The 18,532-nt window shown below is 31.4% G+C and overlaps 1 protein-coding gene across 1 annotated transcript in view; it reads right to left on the bottom strand.

Moving 5' to 3' along the window:
* Positions 1-17,034: 17,034 nt before the first annotated feature.
* Positions 17,035-18,532, bottom strand: part of LOC135958287 (uncharacterized) — a 48,353-nt gene continuing 46,855 nt past the window's right edge. The window contains exon 3 of the mRNA XM_065509186.1: positions 17,035-17,416. Within this exon, the coding sequence (XP_065365258.1) occupies positions 17,035-17,416 (382 nt within the window). The remainder of the gene's footprint in view (positions 17,417-18,532) is intronic.

Below are 18,532 nucleotides of genomic sequence, written 5' to 3'. Positions count from 1 at the left end.
GTTGTACATGCATTGTGGAATAGCCAAGTTTAAAAAATAATTTTGTCACAAAATAATTTAGCCTACTAAATCGTAAATGTCAAATGTGCAAAAAGACATAGTTTAGGAATTATTTTTTAAATAAATAATATCTGATATTTTTATTAAATTTTACGAGTTTCAGTCGATTTCGGCAGGGGTTCCATTATTCGATTACCTATATATTTAACATATATTAATTTAAGAATCCAAAGTATCCAATTGTAACAAAAAACACCCAACATTATTTTTTCCCAAAAATTCCAATCTAAACTATTCATTACCTTTAAGAATAACGATTCACCAAAAACTGTGCTTATATCTACTTGTGCATTGATAGCTTATTATAGGGGTTTATTATAGATTGTTGTATTAAGAATAAAATCACGAGTACCCCTATCACTGAACCACTTAACTGTGAACACCATTAATAAAATATTACAAAAAATAAAAAAAAAAACTACAATGTAAATAAAACACAACTAACAAACAACATGTTATATGATGATTTGTTGTAAATAGTACAATATTATTGTTGTTACTATTGATTCTTGTCTATCTAACCATTTGTTCATTCGTTCGTTTGTCCGTTCATTCATTTCATTCAACCCATCCATCCGTACGTTTTGTATCATCGCAATTCTCTTTGGCTTTTGTTGCTTATGAATGCCTCTCTTTCAGTTTATTTTTTTATTTATTTATTTAGGCCCTCATCAAGCTTCTTTTGTAAATTTCAATTTATCATTTTGTTTAATTAAGATATCAAATATACATACAATAAGTAACATGTTTATTTTAGCTAGAGCTCTAATAAATATTGCTGTAATAAATAGTAAATATCTACAAGTAGCTGTAGTAAGTATCTAAGTAGTAGCATTGTAGTTTTAGCATTTCAGATAACAAACAGGCAATTAAGTCAATTAGCAAATTTAAATGTTTGTTAGTCATAGCTATTTATGCAGTATTAGTTAATTACCTTAAGGCTAAGTATGTGTATAGATGTACTTACTTAGTAATTTAAGAATGTAACAAACGATATCTAGGTATAATCAGACATCAAGGTCAAGTGTTATTATGTATGGTCGAAAATAAATTTACATTTTGTAAAAAATATTTGATATTTTGATTTTAGGTTTTATGTGGAATAGTTGAGCTTCTCGTTGCCTCTTTCTTAACACTAACAATGATGCTACATATGTAAGGAAGTGATTTTTAAAACAAAAATGGCACTCTGTTATTTTTCATTTCGAAATCCAAAACAAATACCAGCCATCTGAATTCAGTTTAAACGATTATCCCTCATACATATATAAATTAAGAAATTCACAAATATTTATTCACAAAATGTAAACTGCCTCCTAAGGATACAATTATTTCTAGAGAAATTCAACACACAATCATCACAACTAAAAACAATACACCTCTGAAGAAACTGTTAATAATTGCAATCATGATCATGTCCATATCAAAATACCTCAAGGGTTGTCTGATGTATTATCTTATCTCCCCAACATACCTCCCTTAACTGACTGATTCAAGTGTGCGTGTGATAACCTTGCACACATAATAAACCTTAAATGAAAAAATAATAAAAAACAAGAAAAATAATAAAGTTTGCATATCGAAAATATAAATCTTTTAAACAGATTTCCTTACCATTCATTGCACTTTAACTGATTGTGGATATCTTAAGTTTATTATTTTTATTTTGTTCATAATCAAGACATCAATACATATTTATTTTGACATTTATAAGTGGCAAAATGTCAGGCAAAAGACTTAAAAGCCATTAAAAAGGAATTTTGTGTGAATGAGTTCAAACAGCTCAGCACAGCAACACCAACACCAACACTGCACAGCACATCACATCAGCACAATGCGAATAAAATACAAAACACAACTGAAATCAAAGAACAGCTTAACTCGGCCAATAAACTGAAGTTTAGTTGCAAATGAAAAGTGAATGCAACTGCAATAATAACAGCAACAAAATATTTAAAGCTGTCACATATTTAGAGAAACAAGTAATTGCTTAATATACATACGTGCCTGCATCGTAGTAGTTTTGTTGAAGTGAGTGTTAAAGCCGTCTTGAAGCAGGTCCTTTTTTTGAATTTTCATTGTGTATGATTTAACACTTTAACAAGATTGCCGCCTTTTTACTCCCTATCAATGGTATTTAATCTTCTATAAGCTTTTTCTTAGTTTTTTTTCTCTCTGCTAAGGCCTGATTGTTGCTATAGCAGCAAATATACTACATCTATACATACTAGCGTATGTGTTAAAGTATTTCGGTCAAAAACCCAACAATTATATAGTTGTATGAGCATTTTTTACAAATACATACAGCCATGCAGCCATCTAAACGTATATATCAGTGTATGGCAATCATTAATGCAATAATATTATCGCATATTGTAGATGTAACGTCCTCCAACAACAACATCACCAGTACTACAGCTACAACAATTTGGCTGGAAAATAATCAGTGGCCCAAACAGTTAAAATATCTGCCAGCCAGCCAGTCAGCCAATGGTGCAGACCCAACATACTATACAGCTCCAATACTACAAACATACTACTCTTGTTTTGAGTTTTATATTGCAATTTAATTTTCAAAAGTATTTTACAGTTCATAAAATACGCATTTATAAGAGGGGAGTTCCAACAGTATGTTAAAAAATTAGAATTCAAAATTCAATTAAAGTCCATTAGCAATGTTGCTCAAGTATTGTGATCTGTCAAAATTATGTATAGAAGAGTGCGAATATTCAAACGTAATTTGTAGGGGAGAGGGGGGCACCTTTGAATACTTTTTGCTTTCAAGACTCATAAAAATTTATGGAAATTAACTTTACACGCAGAGAAAAAATATAGTTCGGCATGGTTATTGTAACCATTTCAATATTGTTACAAGTTTTTTAACTATATTATGGTCACAGTAACCATTTACATGATTGTGGTAACCATAATATGGTTAATTTACGATTCACATGATTGTAGCAACCATATATATGGTTACAGTGAACAAATATATGTTTGTGACAACCATTTATATGATGAAGGACTTATCATATTATGTTGCTCTCGGCTTAAGGCTTATCATAATCTGAGAACAACATATTATGATAAAATTATTCATCATAAATATGGTTGCCACAAACATATATTTGTTTACTGTAACCATATATATGGTTGATACAATCATGTGAATCGTAAATTAACCATATTATGGTTACCACAATCATTTAAATGGTTACTGTGACTATAATATAGTTAACAATTTTGTAACACTATTTAAATGGTTACAGTAACCATGCCCAATTATATTTTTTCTCTGCGTGTACGAATTCTTAAAGTACGAATTCTTAAATCTAGTTCAGAATTCTTGAAACAAGCTTATTTTGCGATTAATTCAATCTCGGACATTCTTAAATCAATCCGATTTTTGGATTATATCAAGTACGAATTCGTGCTTAAATCTAGTTTAGAATTCTTGAAACAAGCTCATTTTGGGATTAATTCAATCTCGGACATTCTTAAATCAATCCGATTTTTGGATTATATCAAGTATGAATTCGTGCTTAAAACAAGTTTAGAATTCTTGAATCAAGCTCATTTTAAGATTAATTCAATCTCGGTCGTACTTAGGGAGAGCTAAAATTAAGATTTTTGGGATTGATGAATCCGTACTTGAATCAAGTATTATGTACTCGGTTTAAGAAAATCCGTACTTACCCTACTATTGACACCGCTCCGGATTGATTTAAGTACGGATTACTCAATTTTTTTTATGAGTGTAGATTTGATGCATCACGGTTACCTAAGTATAAAAGTTGTGATTTTTTTTAGACGTTTCTCCACATAATTTATGATAACTCAAAAAGGGTTAGTTCGATATTATTGAAGTAAACTTAGAAAAGTTCAAATTTACATAACCTTTAATCTGTTTATATATTGCATTTTAATCGGCTCAGTAGTTTCGGAGTTATAATAACAAATTGTAGCAAAAACAAGTGCCGAATTTTATATACCCTTCACCAAAATATACTTTAAAATAAAAATTTTAAATATTTTTAGGTAAACAAAATTTATTTTTTTTTCAGTTGTTTTTTCGAAATTGTTTTCTAAAATTTTTTTAATTTTTTAATTTTTTTTTTTTAATTTAAAAAATTTTTTTTTTTTTTATTATTTAGTGAAAAAAAATTTGGATGAAAAAAAAAGAATTCGGGTTAAAAATATTTTTTCCGATTTTGACCCATTGTAGGTCCAACTTACTATGGTCTTATATACGTCGTTGCACAGGTCTTTGAAATATCTATCATTAGATATCCATATTGTCTATATTAATGATTTAGTAATCCAGATATGGGTCAAAAATAGGTCAAAAATCTAGGTTGTCCTGGTTTTTTCCTTATATCTCAGCCATTTGTGGACCGATTTTCTCGATTTTAAATACACGAATGATGTATCATTCGTGTATGTAAGTTATTTGGGGACTTCGGAAAGTTGATTTCAACACACAGACGGACAGACGGACATGGCTATATCGACTCCGCTATCTATAACAATTCAGAATATATATACTTTGTGGGGTCGCAAATGAAAAATGTAGAAATTGCAAACGGAATGACAAACTTATATATACCCTTGCCACTCATGGTGAAGGATATAACAAGTAAGAAAGTATGGTCGGTCAAGCCCGACCATATAATACCCTACACCAAGTAAATGAGCAAAAACATTTTTCTTTTAAAATATCAATAATTTATATCCGTGAGTGATTTTCGGAAGTGGGCCTCATAAGGGGACTATGACCAATTATGGACCGATCACCATAAAATTAGGTCGTGTGATTTATGTCTATATGAAAGTTATTTATGGTGAATTTTGTGTGTATACCAACATTTTTAAGCGATTTATGCACGTTAAAGTGATTTTCGGAAGCGGGTCTATATGGGAGCTATGACTGATTATGGACCGATCGTAAAAAAAATTGGTGACATGAATTTTGTATATATAAAACTCATTTGGAGCGCAACTTGTGGAGATACATTTATAAATTAAACATTTATGACGGATAAAGTCCAATTTCGGAAGGACATTTGTATGGGGGCTAGGTGAAATAATGGACCGATTTCAGCCAGTTTCAATAGGCTTGGTCCTTGGGCCGAAAAAATAATATTTACCAAATTTGATCGAAATATCATCAAAATTGCTATCTGTACGCTGCGCCAGCCAACCAGACGGATGGACATCGTTTAATCGACTCAGAAAGTGATTCTAAGTCGATGGGTATACGTTAAGGTGGGTGTTAGACTAATATTTTTGGGCGTCTGCACAAACGCATTATACCCTCCGCACTATGGTGGTGTAGGGTATAAAAACAATAACATTAACAAATGTATTGCAATGTTGCATAAAACGAATGGTCTGATTTTAAGGATTTTCGTTAATATTAATGTTGTGTAAACGCAAAAAAGTAACAGACAAACATCTTTCACTAAATTTGTTTGACGTACTGATGAATTTTCATTTTATTTTCTCTTCTTAAAATGTAATTGGACACTGAATATTTTATGTGTTATAGTAGACTGAATGTCACACTATTTTTATATGAATTGTTTAACTGGGTGCTGCCTAAGATGGACCCTCAATGTATGGAAAAATTTAAAACTGATTCAAAAAGGAACTAGTGGTCAAAATGACCCTCAATTTGACTGTGTTTTTCGTGATTATAAAAATTGAGGGGCATTTGGACCACTAGTGCTTTTAAGGATTAATTTCCCTTTTTCACTGTTATTCTAAATTTATGACCTTAAGGGATATTTTTCGCAACTTTCATTACCAAATTCAACAAGATTCGTTCTAGGGTCATGTCTTCGAAATATGATTACTATGTTTACATTGGCGAACGATCGATTATACTGAGCAGATTGATAAGCTTTAAGTTATATTCTTAAGATGGCACACAGTGAATACATTTGTATGTCCATAGTTGTACATGCATTGTGGAATAGCCAAGTTTAAAAAATAATTTTGTCACAAAATAATTTAGCCTACTAAATCGTAAATGTCAAATGTGCAAAAAGACATAGTTTAGGAATTATTTTTTAAATAAATAATATCTGATATTTTTATTAAATTTTACGAGTTTCAGTCGATTTCGGCAGGGGTTCCATTATTCGATTACCTATATATTTAACATATATTAATTTAAGAATCCAAAGTATCCAATTGTAACAAAAAACACCCAACATTATTTTTTCCCAAAAATTCCAATCTAAACTATTCATTACCTTTAAGAATAACGATTCACCAAAAACTGTGCTTATATCTACTTGTGCATTGATAGCTTATTATAGGGGTTTATTATAGATTGTTGTATTAAGAATAAAATCACGAGTACCCCTATCACTGAACCACTTAACTGTGAACACCATTAATAAAATATTACAAAAAATAAAAAAAAAAACTACAATGTAAATAAAACACAACTAACAAACAACATGTTATATGATGATTTGTTGTAAATAGTACAATATTATTGTTGTTACTATTGATTCTTGTCTATCTAACCATTTGTTCATTCGTTCGTTTGTCCGTTCATTCATTTCATTCAACCCATCCATCCGTACGTTTTGTATCATCGCAATTCTCTTTGGCTTTTGTTGCTTATGAATGCCTCTCTTTCAGTTTATTTTTTTATTTATTTATTTAGGCCCTCATCAAGCTTCTTTTGTAAATTTCAATTTATCATTTTGTTTAATTAAGATATCAAATATACATACAATAAGTAACATGTTTATTTTAGCTAGAGCTCTAATAAATATTGCTGTAATAAATAGTAAATATCTACAAGTAGCTGTAGTAAGTATCTAAGTAGTAGCATTGTAGTTTTAGCATTTCAGATAACAAACAGGCAATTAAGTCAATTAGCAAATTTAAATGTTTGTTAGTCATAGCTATTTATGCAGTATTAGTTAATTACCTTAAGGCTAAGTATGTGTATAGATGTACTTACTTAGTAATTTAAGAATGTAACAAACGATATCTAGGTATAATCAGACATCAAGGTCAAGTGTTATTATGTATGGTCGAAAATAAATTTACATTTTGTAAAAAATATTTGATATTTTGATTTTAGGTTTTATGTGGAATAGTTGAGCTTCTCGTTGCCTCTTTCTTAACACTAACAATGATGCTACATATGTAAGGAAGTGATTTTTAAAACAAAAATGGCACTCTGTTATTTTTCATTTCGAAATCCAAAACAAATACCAGCCATCTGAATTCAGTTTAAACGATTATCCCTCATACATATATAAATTAAGAAATTCACAAATATTTATTCACAAAATGTAAACTGCCTCCTAAGGATACAATTATTTCTAGAGAAATTCAACACACAATCATCACAACTAAAAACAATACACCTCTGAAGAAACTGTTAATAATTGCAATCATGATCATGTCCATATCAAAATACCTCAAGGGTTGTCTGATGTATTATCTTATCTCCCCAACATACCTCCCTTAACTGACTGATTCAAGTGTGCGTGTGATAACCTTGCACACATAATAAACCTTAAATGAAAAAATAATAAAAAACAAGAAAAATAATAAAGTTTGCATATCGAAAATATAAATCTTTTAAACAGATTTCCTTACCATTCATTGCACTTTAACTGATTGTGGATATCTTAAGTTTATTATTTTTATTTTGTTCATAATCAAGACATCAATACATATTTATTTTGACATTTATAAGTGGCAAAATGTCAGGCAAAAGACTTAAAAGCCATTAAAAAGGAATTTTGTGTGAATGAGTTCAAACAGCTCAGCACAGCAACACCAACACCAACACTGCACAGCACATCACATCAGCACAATGCGAATAAAATACAAAACACAACTGAAATCAAAGAACAGCTTAACTCGGCCAATAAACTGAAGTTTAGTTGCAAATGAAAAGTGAATGCAACTGCAATAATAACAGCAACAAAATATTTAAAGCTGTCACATATTTAGAGAAACAAGTAATTGCTTAATATACATACGTGCCTGCATCGTAGTAGTTTTGTTGAAGTGAGTGTTAAAGCCGTCTTGAAGCAGGTCCTTTTTTTGAATTTTCATTGTGTATGATTTAACACTTTAACAAGATTGCCGCCTTTTTACTCCCTATCAATGGTATTTAATCTTCTATAAGCTTTTTCTTAGTTTTTTTTCTCTCTGCTAAGGCCTGATTGTTGCTATAGCAGCAAATATACTACATCTATACATACTAGCGTATGTGTTAAAGTATTTCGGTCAAAAACCCAACAATTATATAGTTGTATGAGCATTTTTTACAAATACATACAGCCATGCAGCCATCTAAACGTATATATCAGTGTATGGCAATCATTAATGCAATAATATTATCGCATATTGTAGATGTAACGTCCTCCAACAACAACATCACCAGTACTACAGCTACAACAATTTGGCTGGAAAATAATCAGTGGCCCAAACAGTTAAAATATCTGCCAGCCAGCCAGTCAGCCAATGGTGCAGACCCAACATACTATACAGCTCCAATACTACAAACATACTACTCTTGTTTTGAGTTTTATATTGCAATTTAATTTTCAAAAGTATTTTACAGTTCATAAAATACGCATTTATAAGAGGGGAGTTCCAACAGTATGTTAAAAAATTAGAATTCAAAATTCAATTAAAGTCCATTAGCAATGTTGCTCAAGTATTGTGATCTGTCAAAATTATGTATAGAAGAGTGCGAATATTCAAACGTAATTTGTAGGGGAGAGGGGGGCACCTTTGAATACTTTTTGCTTTCAAGACTCATAAAAATTTATGGAAATTAACTTTACACGCAGAGAAAAAATATAGTTCGGCATGGTTATTGTAACCATTTCAATATTGTTACAAGTTTTTTAACTATATTATGGTCACAGTAACCATTTACATGATTGTGGTAACCATAATATGGTTAATTTACGATTCACATGATTGTAGCAACCATATATATGGTTACAGTGAACAAATATATGTTTGTGACAACCATTTATATGATGAAGGACTTATCATATTATGTTGCTCTCGGCTTAAGGCTTATCATAATCTGAGAACAACATATTATGATAAAATTATTCATCATAAATATGGTTGCCACAAACATATATTTGTTTACTGTAACCATATATATGGTTGATACAATCATGTGAATCGTAAATTAACCATATTATGGTTACCACAATCATTTAAATGGTTACTGTGACTATAATATAGTTAACAATTTTGTAACACTATTTAAATGGTTACAGTAACCATGCCCAATTATATTTTTTCTCTGCGTGTACGAATTCTTAAAGTACGAATTCTTAAATCTAGTTCAGAATTCTTGAAACAAGCTTATTTTGCGATTAATTCAATCTCGGACATTCTTAAATCAATCCGATTTTTGGATTATATCAAGTACGAATTCGTGCTTAAATCTAGTTTAGAATTCTTGAAACAAGCTCATTTTGGGATTAATTCAATCTCGGACATTCTTAAATCAATCCGATTTTTGGATTATATCAAGTATGAATTCGTGCTTAAAACAAGTTTAGAATTCTTGAATCAAGCTCATTTTAAGATTAATTCAATCTCGGTCGTACTTAGGGAGAGCTAAAATTAAGATTTTTGGGATTGATGAATCCGTACTTGAATCAAGTATTATGTACTCGGTTTAAGAAAATCCGTACTTACCCTACTATTGACACCGCTCCGGATTGATTTAAGTACGGATTACTCAATTTTTTTTATGAGTGTAGATTTGATGCATCACGGTTACCTAAGTATAAAAGTTGTGATTTTTTTTAGACGTTTCTCCACATAATTTATGATAACTCAAAAAGGGTTAGTTCGATATTATTGAAGTAAACTTAGAAAAGTTCAAATTTACATAACCTTTAATCTGTTTATATATTGCATTTTAATCGGCTCAGTAGTTTCGGAGTTATAATAACAAATTGTAGCAAAAACAAGTGCCGAATTTTATATACCCTTCACCAAAATATACTTTAAAATAAAAATTTTAAATATTTTTAGGTAAACAAAATTTATTTTTTTTTCAGTTGTTTTTTCGAAATTGTTTTCTAAAATTTTTTTAATTTTTTAATTTTTTTTTTTTAATTTAAAAAATTTTTTTTTTTTTTATTATTTAGTGAAAAAAAATTTGGATGAAAAAAAAAGAATTCGGGTTAAAAATATTTTTTCCGATTTTGACCCATTGTAGGTCCAACTTACTATGGTCTTATATACGTCGTTGCACAGGTCTTTGAAATATCTATCATTAGATATCCATATTGTCTATATTAATGATTTAGTAATCCAGATATGGGTCAAAAATAGGTCAAAAATCTAGGTTGTCCTGGTTTTTTCCTTATATCTCAGCCATTTGTGGACCGATTTTCTCGATTTTAAATACACGAATGATGTATCATTCGTGTATGTAAGTTATTTGGGGACTTCGGAAAGTTGATTTCAACACACAGACGGACAGACGGACATGGCTATATCGACTCCGCTATCTATAACAATTCAGAATATATATACTTTGTGGGGTCGCAAATGAAAAATGTAGAAATTGCAAACGGAATGACAAACTTATATATACCCTTGCCACTCATGGTGAAGGATATAACAAGTAAGAAAGTATGGTCGGTCAAGCCCGACCATATAATACCCTACACCAAGTAAATGAGCAAAAACATTTTTCTTTTAAAATATCAATAATTTATATCCGTGAGTGATTTTCGGAAGTGGGCCTCATAAGGGGACTATGACCAATTATGGACCGATCACCATAAAATTAGGTCGTGTGATTTATGTCTATATGAAAGTTATTTATGGTGAATTTTGTGTGTATACCAACATTTTTAAGCGATTTATGCACGTTAAAGTGATTTTCGGAAGCGGGTCTATATGGGAGCTATGACTGATTATGGACCGATCGTAAAAAAAATTGGTGACATGAATTTTGTATATATAAAACTCATTTGGAGCGCAACTTGTGGAGATACATTTATAAATTAAACATTTATGACGGATAAAGTCCAATTTCGGAAGGACATTTGTATGGGGGCTAGGTGAAATAATGGACCGATTTCAGCCAGTTTCAATAGGCTTGGTCCTTGGGCCGAAAAAATAATATTTACCAAATTTGATCGAAATATCATCAAAATTGCTATCTGTACGCTGCGCCAGCCAACCAGACGGATGGACATCGTTTAATCGACTCAGAAAGTGATTCTAAGTCGATGGGTATACGTTAAGGTGGGTGTTAGACTAATATTTTTGGGCGTCTGCACAAACGCATTATACCCTCCGCACTATGGTGGTGTAGGGTATAAAAACAATAACATTAACAAATGTATTGCAATGTTGCATAAAACGAATGGTCTGATTTTAAGGATTTTCGTTAATATTAATGTTGTGTAAACGCAAAAAAGTAACAGACAAACATCTTTCACTAAATTTGTTTGACGTACTGATGAATTTTCATTTTATTTTCTCTTCTTAAAATGTAATTGGACACTGAATATTTTATGTGTTATAGTAGACTGAATGTCACACTATTTTTATATGAATTGTTTAACTGGGTGCTGCCTAAGATGGACCCTCAATGTATGGAAAAATTTAAAACTGATTCAAAAAGGAACTAGTGGTCAAAATGACCCTCAATTTGACTGTGTTTTTCGTGATTATAAAAATTGAGGGGCATTTGGACCACTAGTGCTTTTAAGGATTAATTTCCCTTTTTCACTGTTATTCTAAATTTATGACCTTAAGGGATATTTTTCGCAACTTTCATTAAAAGTGGCACGAAAATATATAATATTTCGCTATCATTCATTTAAAAATTCCAAATATTGCAAACTTTTACCTTTGACCTTAATAATTATCTGGCATATAATGCTCTGTATAGGTAAGCCTCCATTTACGCGGTACTTTATTTACGCGAATTCGATATAACGCGAACTCAAATTAGCAACCATTTTTTCAAATACGTGACTTTTTTTACACGATTTTTATATAACGCGTCAACAAACAACCAGAAACGAAAAAACACAAGCGAATAACAGATTTCTTTTTTGAAAACTTCGTTAATTTTTATGAATTTTTTGTTATGTTTTGATCTCTTTTACGTATTAGAATATTTTGTTTTTTTAATTGACATTTTTTCGATAAGAAATATTTTTTAGTTGAGTTTTTTACTTTTGTTTTAAGTAAGTTTTTAAAATTACAAATAAAATAAGTTTACTTAAAGTATATATCGTTGCCTTAAATGTAAACGGACGTAACTACATTTTTTATGTTTTTACAGGATAAGTTATAAAATCAATAATAATTGTTTAATCAATCAATCAATCAAATACTCGATTTTGAATTTTTGTGTAGTTACGTCCGCTTTCATTTAAGGTGACGATATGTATGTATGTACATATGTGTTTTCTATTTAACGCGATTTTTAGGTCCCAATTTCTTTTTTGTTATGTGACTGATGTATTGTTTTACGCGATATAAAAAATTATTGGCCCCACAAAAGCATTTCGTTCTAAATTAGAACCTCTTTTTACGCGAATTTGATTTACACGCTATTTTGTTGGGCCCAACAAACCGCGTAAATGGAGGCCTACCTGTATAGACTTTACTTAAAATTCATAACAGTAAGGAAATTGGCATCATTCGCCAAAATATGGCCAACAAATTAGTTTTTCCCGAAAATCGCAAAATTTTAATCGTTGGTAAGGAAAAACTGTCCGAGGTATTGACATCTTTTTTCACATTTGTATTCCCTATTATATTCTCAATAAATTCCAATGTGATGATCAAAAAATTTTAGTTTTAAACTGCCGTTAAAAAAATAATTTTTGCTTGCAAAATCAAAAACGTTTTCGCGCAACATGATTTAAACAAAAGCAGGGCAATTGGGTACCATACGCATTGAAGCCGAGAGACCTTGAATGACTATTTCTCATGTCCGAAATGATGCTTCAACGCTATAAAAGAAAAAAATGTTCACCAAATTATTACTGGTAATGGAAAATGGATACATTACGATAATCCGAAGCCTAAGAGATCGAATGTGAAGAACGACCAACAGGCGAACCGACACCTGAGCCAAATATCCATAGCGCTAAGGTAATCATCTGTATATGGTGGTGGCAAAAGGGTCCTATCTATTATGATCTGCTGAAATCTGACCAGGTCATCACAGGACACCAGTTGCGAATGCAACTGTTCGTTTGCAGCGAGCATCGACCGAAAAATGCCCAGAATATGCGACCAGACATGAATCCGTAATATTCCACCTCCTGTTGCAATACCTGTTACAAAGTATTTAGAATAAAGTTGTTTTGCCTAACCCGCTTTGTAGTCTAGACCGTGACCCGTACGATTACTATTTGTTTCGATATACATATATAGAACTCTCTCTCTCTGGGATACGCTTTACTTTGATATTGGCTTGATTTGTTCTATGCCTCAAAACATGCGCAGTTATTTTGGTTCGGAATACATAACTTGCCAGAAAGATGGGAAAAAGCCACAAATAACAATAGCCAATATGTACTTTGAATAAATTTATATTGAACAAATGTTTCAAAAAAAAAGCTAATTTTTCGGTATTAAAATGTTATAGGCTTCTGAAACACCCTTTGCAGATGGATTATTAGAAAAAATTCTAATTATTTTGTGCAGAGTTAAAAAAAAAATAGATCTAGAATACTTATCTCGTTTTTTAACGAGTTATTAAAAAGATATTTTACTCAAAATATGATTCTATTATACCTAATTTCAAAAAGTTTTTAATTTAATCAAAATTGATTATTTATTATCAATTGTGAAACTAACTTCGTATATTATATGTTTTTTTTGCTTTGGCTGAAAAGTGTGTGTGAGGTGGTATATATGAGTTTAAGCGTTCCTGATGTTTGCTTTAAGCTTAGCGGCACTTATTAAATCACGAAATGTGTCTGCATATGTGGCTGCTGCATTGTGGCAGCAACAGGCGGTAAATGATATCGCAACTGCAACCGTGAAACTGATAAGAAAACTTGTTTCACTTTAACATTCCACTTTGGCTTAAATTGATTCTAAAGACTGGACGTTTGTAATTTGCATTGCTTGACCAGAGAAGAACAAACAAACAACAAATAGCTGAGAAAAAGCCAAGATTTTGTTTTCGCAAATAAAAACATCAAGGCATTTATTTATTTATATGTATATGTATTTATTTGGCGAGAAAATGATGTCATGATCTTTAACAACACGTTGTCTGCAGCTGCAAAATTAATGCTGCTGATACGAGCGAACAATCTTATCTTAAGCGACATTCAAATAACGATTACTGTCCATGTAACTATTGTGTCCGGAGATTATAAAATGAAAAACAAAATTTTTCAAGATGTGCTAAAATTCAAAACAATAAAAAAATAAAATAAAGACAAATTAATTATTTTTAAAAAGCTGGAGGAGAGAAATGGATTTTTGTAAGGTTTAAATTGAAATCTTTGATAATATAAATAAGTATTGAAATTTGATACCATTTCAAAAAGTTTTTTGTTTTTTTTTTTTAACACACCAATATTGTTGCCCAAATTGAAATCTTATTAACGATATACCAACCCAATATTGGTTTGAAAAAAGTTAAACACAATGTAACTACAACGTGATCATTTATTTGGTGGAAATGTTGTTGGTTTAGTGTTGTTCCATAAATTCTCAGAATGGTTGTTTAATAACCTAACAATCTTGTGGCACAAACACAAATCTCACTGTATAATAAACATTTAAACGAGTAACAGCCAAGAAACAAACAAACACATGGTGGGGAAATGTTTTAAAGAAATACTCGTATATTTGTTGTATGCCTCCCATTGAGTTGCAAAAAAATTAAAAATAATAAAAAGAACTCAAATCACAAAAATAACAAAAACGAATCTTAAAGTCCCAACAAAACAACATGTGCCTTGTCTTTTTGCCAGCCATCCAACCAGCCAAAAACTCAAGTCAACTGAACTAAATGCAACAACAGCTACAACAAATGCAACCAACGCAACAACGCAACTCTGTTAGTCAAACAACATCGTCGTCGTTTTCATTTAAGAGTCGAATGGAGCCCATATTTAAGATCACAGCAGGTAATATTGACAGGTGATCGCGAAAATTTCATTTCATTAAATCTTTACAAATGTTAATCGTTTCTTGCACATCGAAATGCCAACCAACGAACAAACAGCCAGCCAGCCAGCCATCTAGCAATGGGTTGATCATCATCTTCGTCGTCATCATCATCTTTGGATTCATACGTTTATTCATTTGTTTTTTTTTTAGTGTGTTGCTTTATTTAACTCTCCCTGTGCAGATTCCAACAGCTGGACAGACCCCTTGGACAGACTCAGCCAAAGAAGTTGAAATATTCATACAGTTTTTTTTCCATACCACGCATGTTGCCACAAAAACAAAAAGAAGGCGTTGATACTGCCTGTAACATTTGTGTTCAGAATTTCAATTTTGCAAAACGGTCCTCTTTATGTTATTCTCGTTTTTATTTTTTTTTCCTTTTCCAGATACCTTTGAGTATCAGTTTTGTGCGATCATATGACCGCATACGTTTGTAAGTAAGTAATATGGGTTGTTGTGGATGTGTTTGTTGTATTTAAATCTTAATGTTTTCCGTTTGCAGATATTTCTGATTTTTTCGGTTGCCAGCAGAGAAAATTTAAATTATTGCAATTTGCAAATTATTACCATTTAATGAATTTTTGATTTCGTACATTTTTATGTTGTTGTTGTTTTATGTTCCTTTTTTTCCTCTCTCTCACTCTTTATTTTATTCGTTTATTATTGTTGTCATTATTTTTACAACGAAATGTTGTTGCGTTTAGTTGCGATTTCTGCAATGTGTGTTCAGTTTTGCGTAAATATTCGAAAATGGTTTTTGAAGTTTTAGGAAAGTAATGATTGCTTAAGCTGTATCTAATGTATTGGAATGTGAATGAATTAATTCAACATGAAGGTAATCTACATGGTAAATAGATTAGGACATTTCTAGTGCATTAGGATAAGAACATTTCCTAGGAAGTGTTTCGAACCTCGCTGAGGAAGTGTTCGGGGACCTTAAATCGTCGTCATGATAATAGATCAAATCGTCTTCAATGCGGTCTGACCGGATTTCAACAATTGTCGTTCCCGATCAGTAACTTAGGCTATGTTTAAGTGGCGATGACCTTTTTGGATCAACCAGCTTGAGTCTATTTAAGTAGACTTTTGTTACCTGCAAAAGAAGTATGAAAAAGACACAAGAATATACAAGTAAGGATAAGGGCGCTCTATCCTTCCAGTTTTAAAATCTCGAGAATGATGGGTCGGATTAGTGTAATATTGGTATAAAACTGCAACGTTTACCATTCGAATGATGTAACCCGCCCATTCTTCATCAAATCATTCGCAGCGAAGTTTCCAAAATTACCTCATATCCACCACGTCCGTACGTCATTTCTAGAGAAGTTTAGTTGTGGTAAACCCACCAATATCAGCTTGTCTATCGGTATAAATTAGAATATCTGTTTCTATATCCTCGATGTTTTAGCCTTAAGAATTTCTTAACCAATTGAAAGCCTGACGGAAATTCTTATCCCAAACTCCTAGAAGTAGACTTCAGCGCCAAAACTCCCTCCTCTATTGGAAACTTTGAAAATATTACATCTTGTATTCGCAGAAGAAGATTCGCAATCTTATTCAAACGTTTTTGGAAAACTTCCAATATCATGACATATTCTGGTCTTTTAGTTGCATTCATTCATTGATTCAGGTCCAGTTGTTTTTTCAGCAAGTCATTATTACAGTATTGGTGTACTAAAGTGGTTTAAATGTAAACAAATTATAAAAAAACACGCACAAACAGTCAACTGGAGTCGAAAATGCCCCGTTTTGATAAGACCACAGCACTCGTCAGATGTAGTGTCACTTAAAATCTAACATGTAGCCGTGAGATGTCCAGTTCATTCCAATCAATAAAGCCTTAATTGGATACGTCACAATAGCAAGTTCTAATATGCTCAATTGCATAACTTGACGAGCAGTATTTTCTCCACGGTCAAAGCATTTGTCCATAATAGCTTGTCTGGATCGCGTCCAGGTTTCATCGTCTTCGAACGCCATAATTACATTGACAAAAATAATGCTAACTGGCACGTCTTTGAAGAATTTACCGATCGCATCTTTAATGATACCGATACCCTTCAATGTACAAGAAACAAAGATAAAGTTCTGCGAAACGGTCATTGCAGCTGCTGTTTGTTTTATTTCTGCTTGACGACTATCCGCTGAGAGGGGACCGCTACAACTGCAGGTTTGGAAATATGTGCAATCGGTTTAAAATCATTTGAAAAACTGTACCTTAAGTTGAGGTCTACAGTTTGTCCAAAAATATTTTCACAAACTTGCATTCAACAGTTTATCTAAAACTATCTTCTGAAACATTCACTATATATCCGAGATACATTAAAGTTTTACTGAAACAATTTGTTAAGCGGCTAGTTAATCGGGATGCAGCTACAGGCAATGCGTACTGGTCCTGCAGAGACCCTGCCGTACAATTGTGAACAGGGTCCTAAAAAATTGTATAGATTAATTGTATAGATGTACCACGATTGTCAAAATCAGATCAAGGTATAAATGGTAGGATATTTTTTAAAAATTATGCCAGCAAATATATACTGGTCAGGTAACGTTCCTAGTATTGAAGTCATATTTAAATCCAACGATCAATGGCAGTCATGGTTTTTGATATCCTTGACATTATTTCAAATTCCTTAGCTCCATATCCATAACAATAACCTGATATTTTACACTCAAAACAACGTAAAACTAAATATACTGCCCAACTTTTGATTACAATGAAAGCACCCTGTAAAGCTGATAAAAGTTTATTCTCAACAACACTCTTAAGCCATTAAAAAAAACAAATTTATTTAGAATAACTAAAACAATATTTATTGTCCCCATTTTCTTGCAATATTTTATAAAACAATTTATAATACAAAAAAAAAAAGAATATTTATTCTTGACAGTAACTGCTAAAATAATTGTAGAGTCTCTGTCTGATGTTGGTCAAATTATAGTTGACTCTAGAGACCACATTAAAGTGTCTGCATTTCATGTATGCACCCTGCAATGTCTAGCAACTGCAGTAGCAACAGTGGAATCTTTAAAAGGGGCTACATCTGAACATTATAGCAAATATCATTAAAGTCTTTAAAATGGTCGATTAATGTAAATTTTTTAATAAATTTTTTTTTTTCATATATTTGTCGATGCTGTGAACATTTTTAGATTGAAAATTCATTTTTATGAGTTTAAAAGATGAGCATCAGCAAACTATGTATAAATGAATAAAGAAAACAAAAGGAGTCTTATGACAACGGGATACGAACGAAGTTCTGTATAAAACAAAACAGTA

The sequence above is a fragment of the Calliphora vicina genome, chromosome 4 (assembly GCF_958450345.1).
Source record: "Calliphora vicina chromosome 4, idCalVici1.1, whole genome shotgun sequence".
Taxonomy (NCBI): domain Eukaryota; kingdom Metazoa; phylum Arthropoda; class Insecta; order Diptera; family Calliphoridae; genus Calliphora; species Calliphora vicina.
This window is presented reverse-complemented; position numbering and strand designations above follow the sequence as displayed.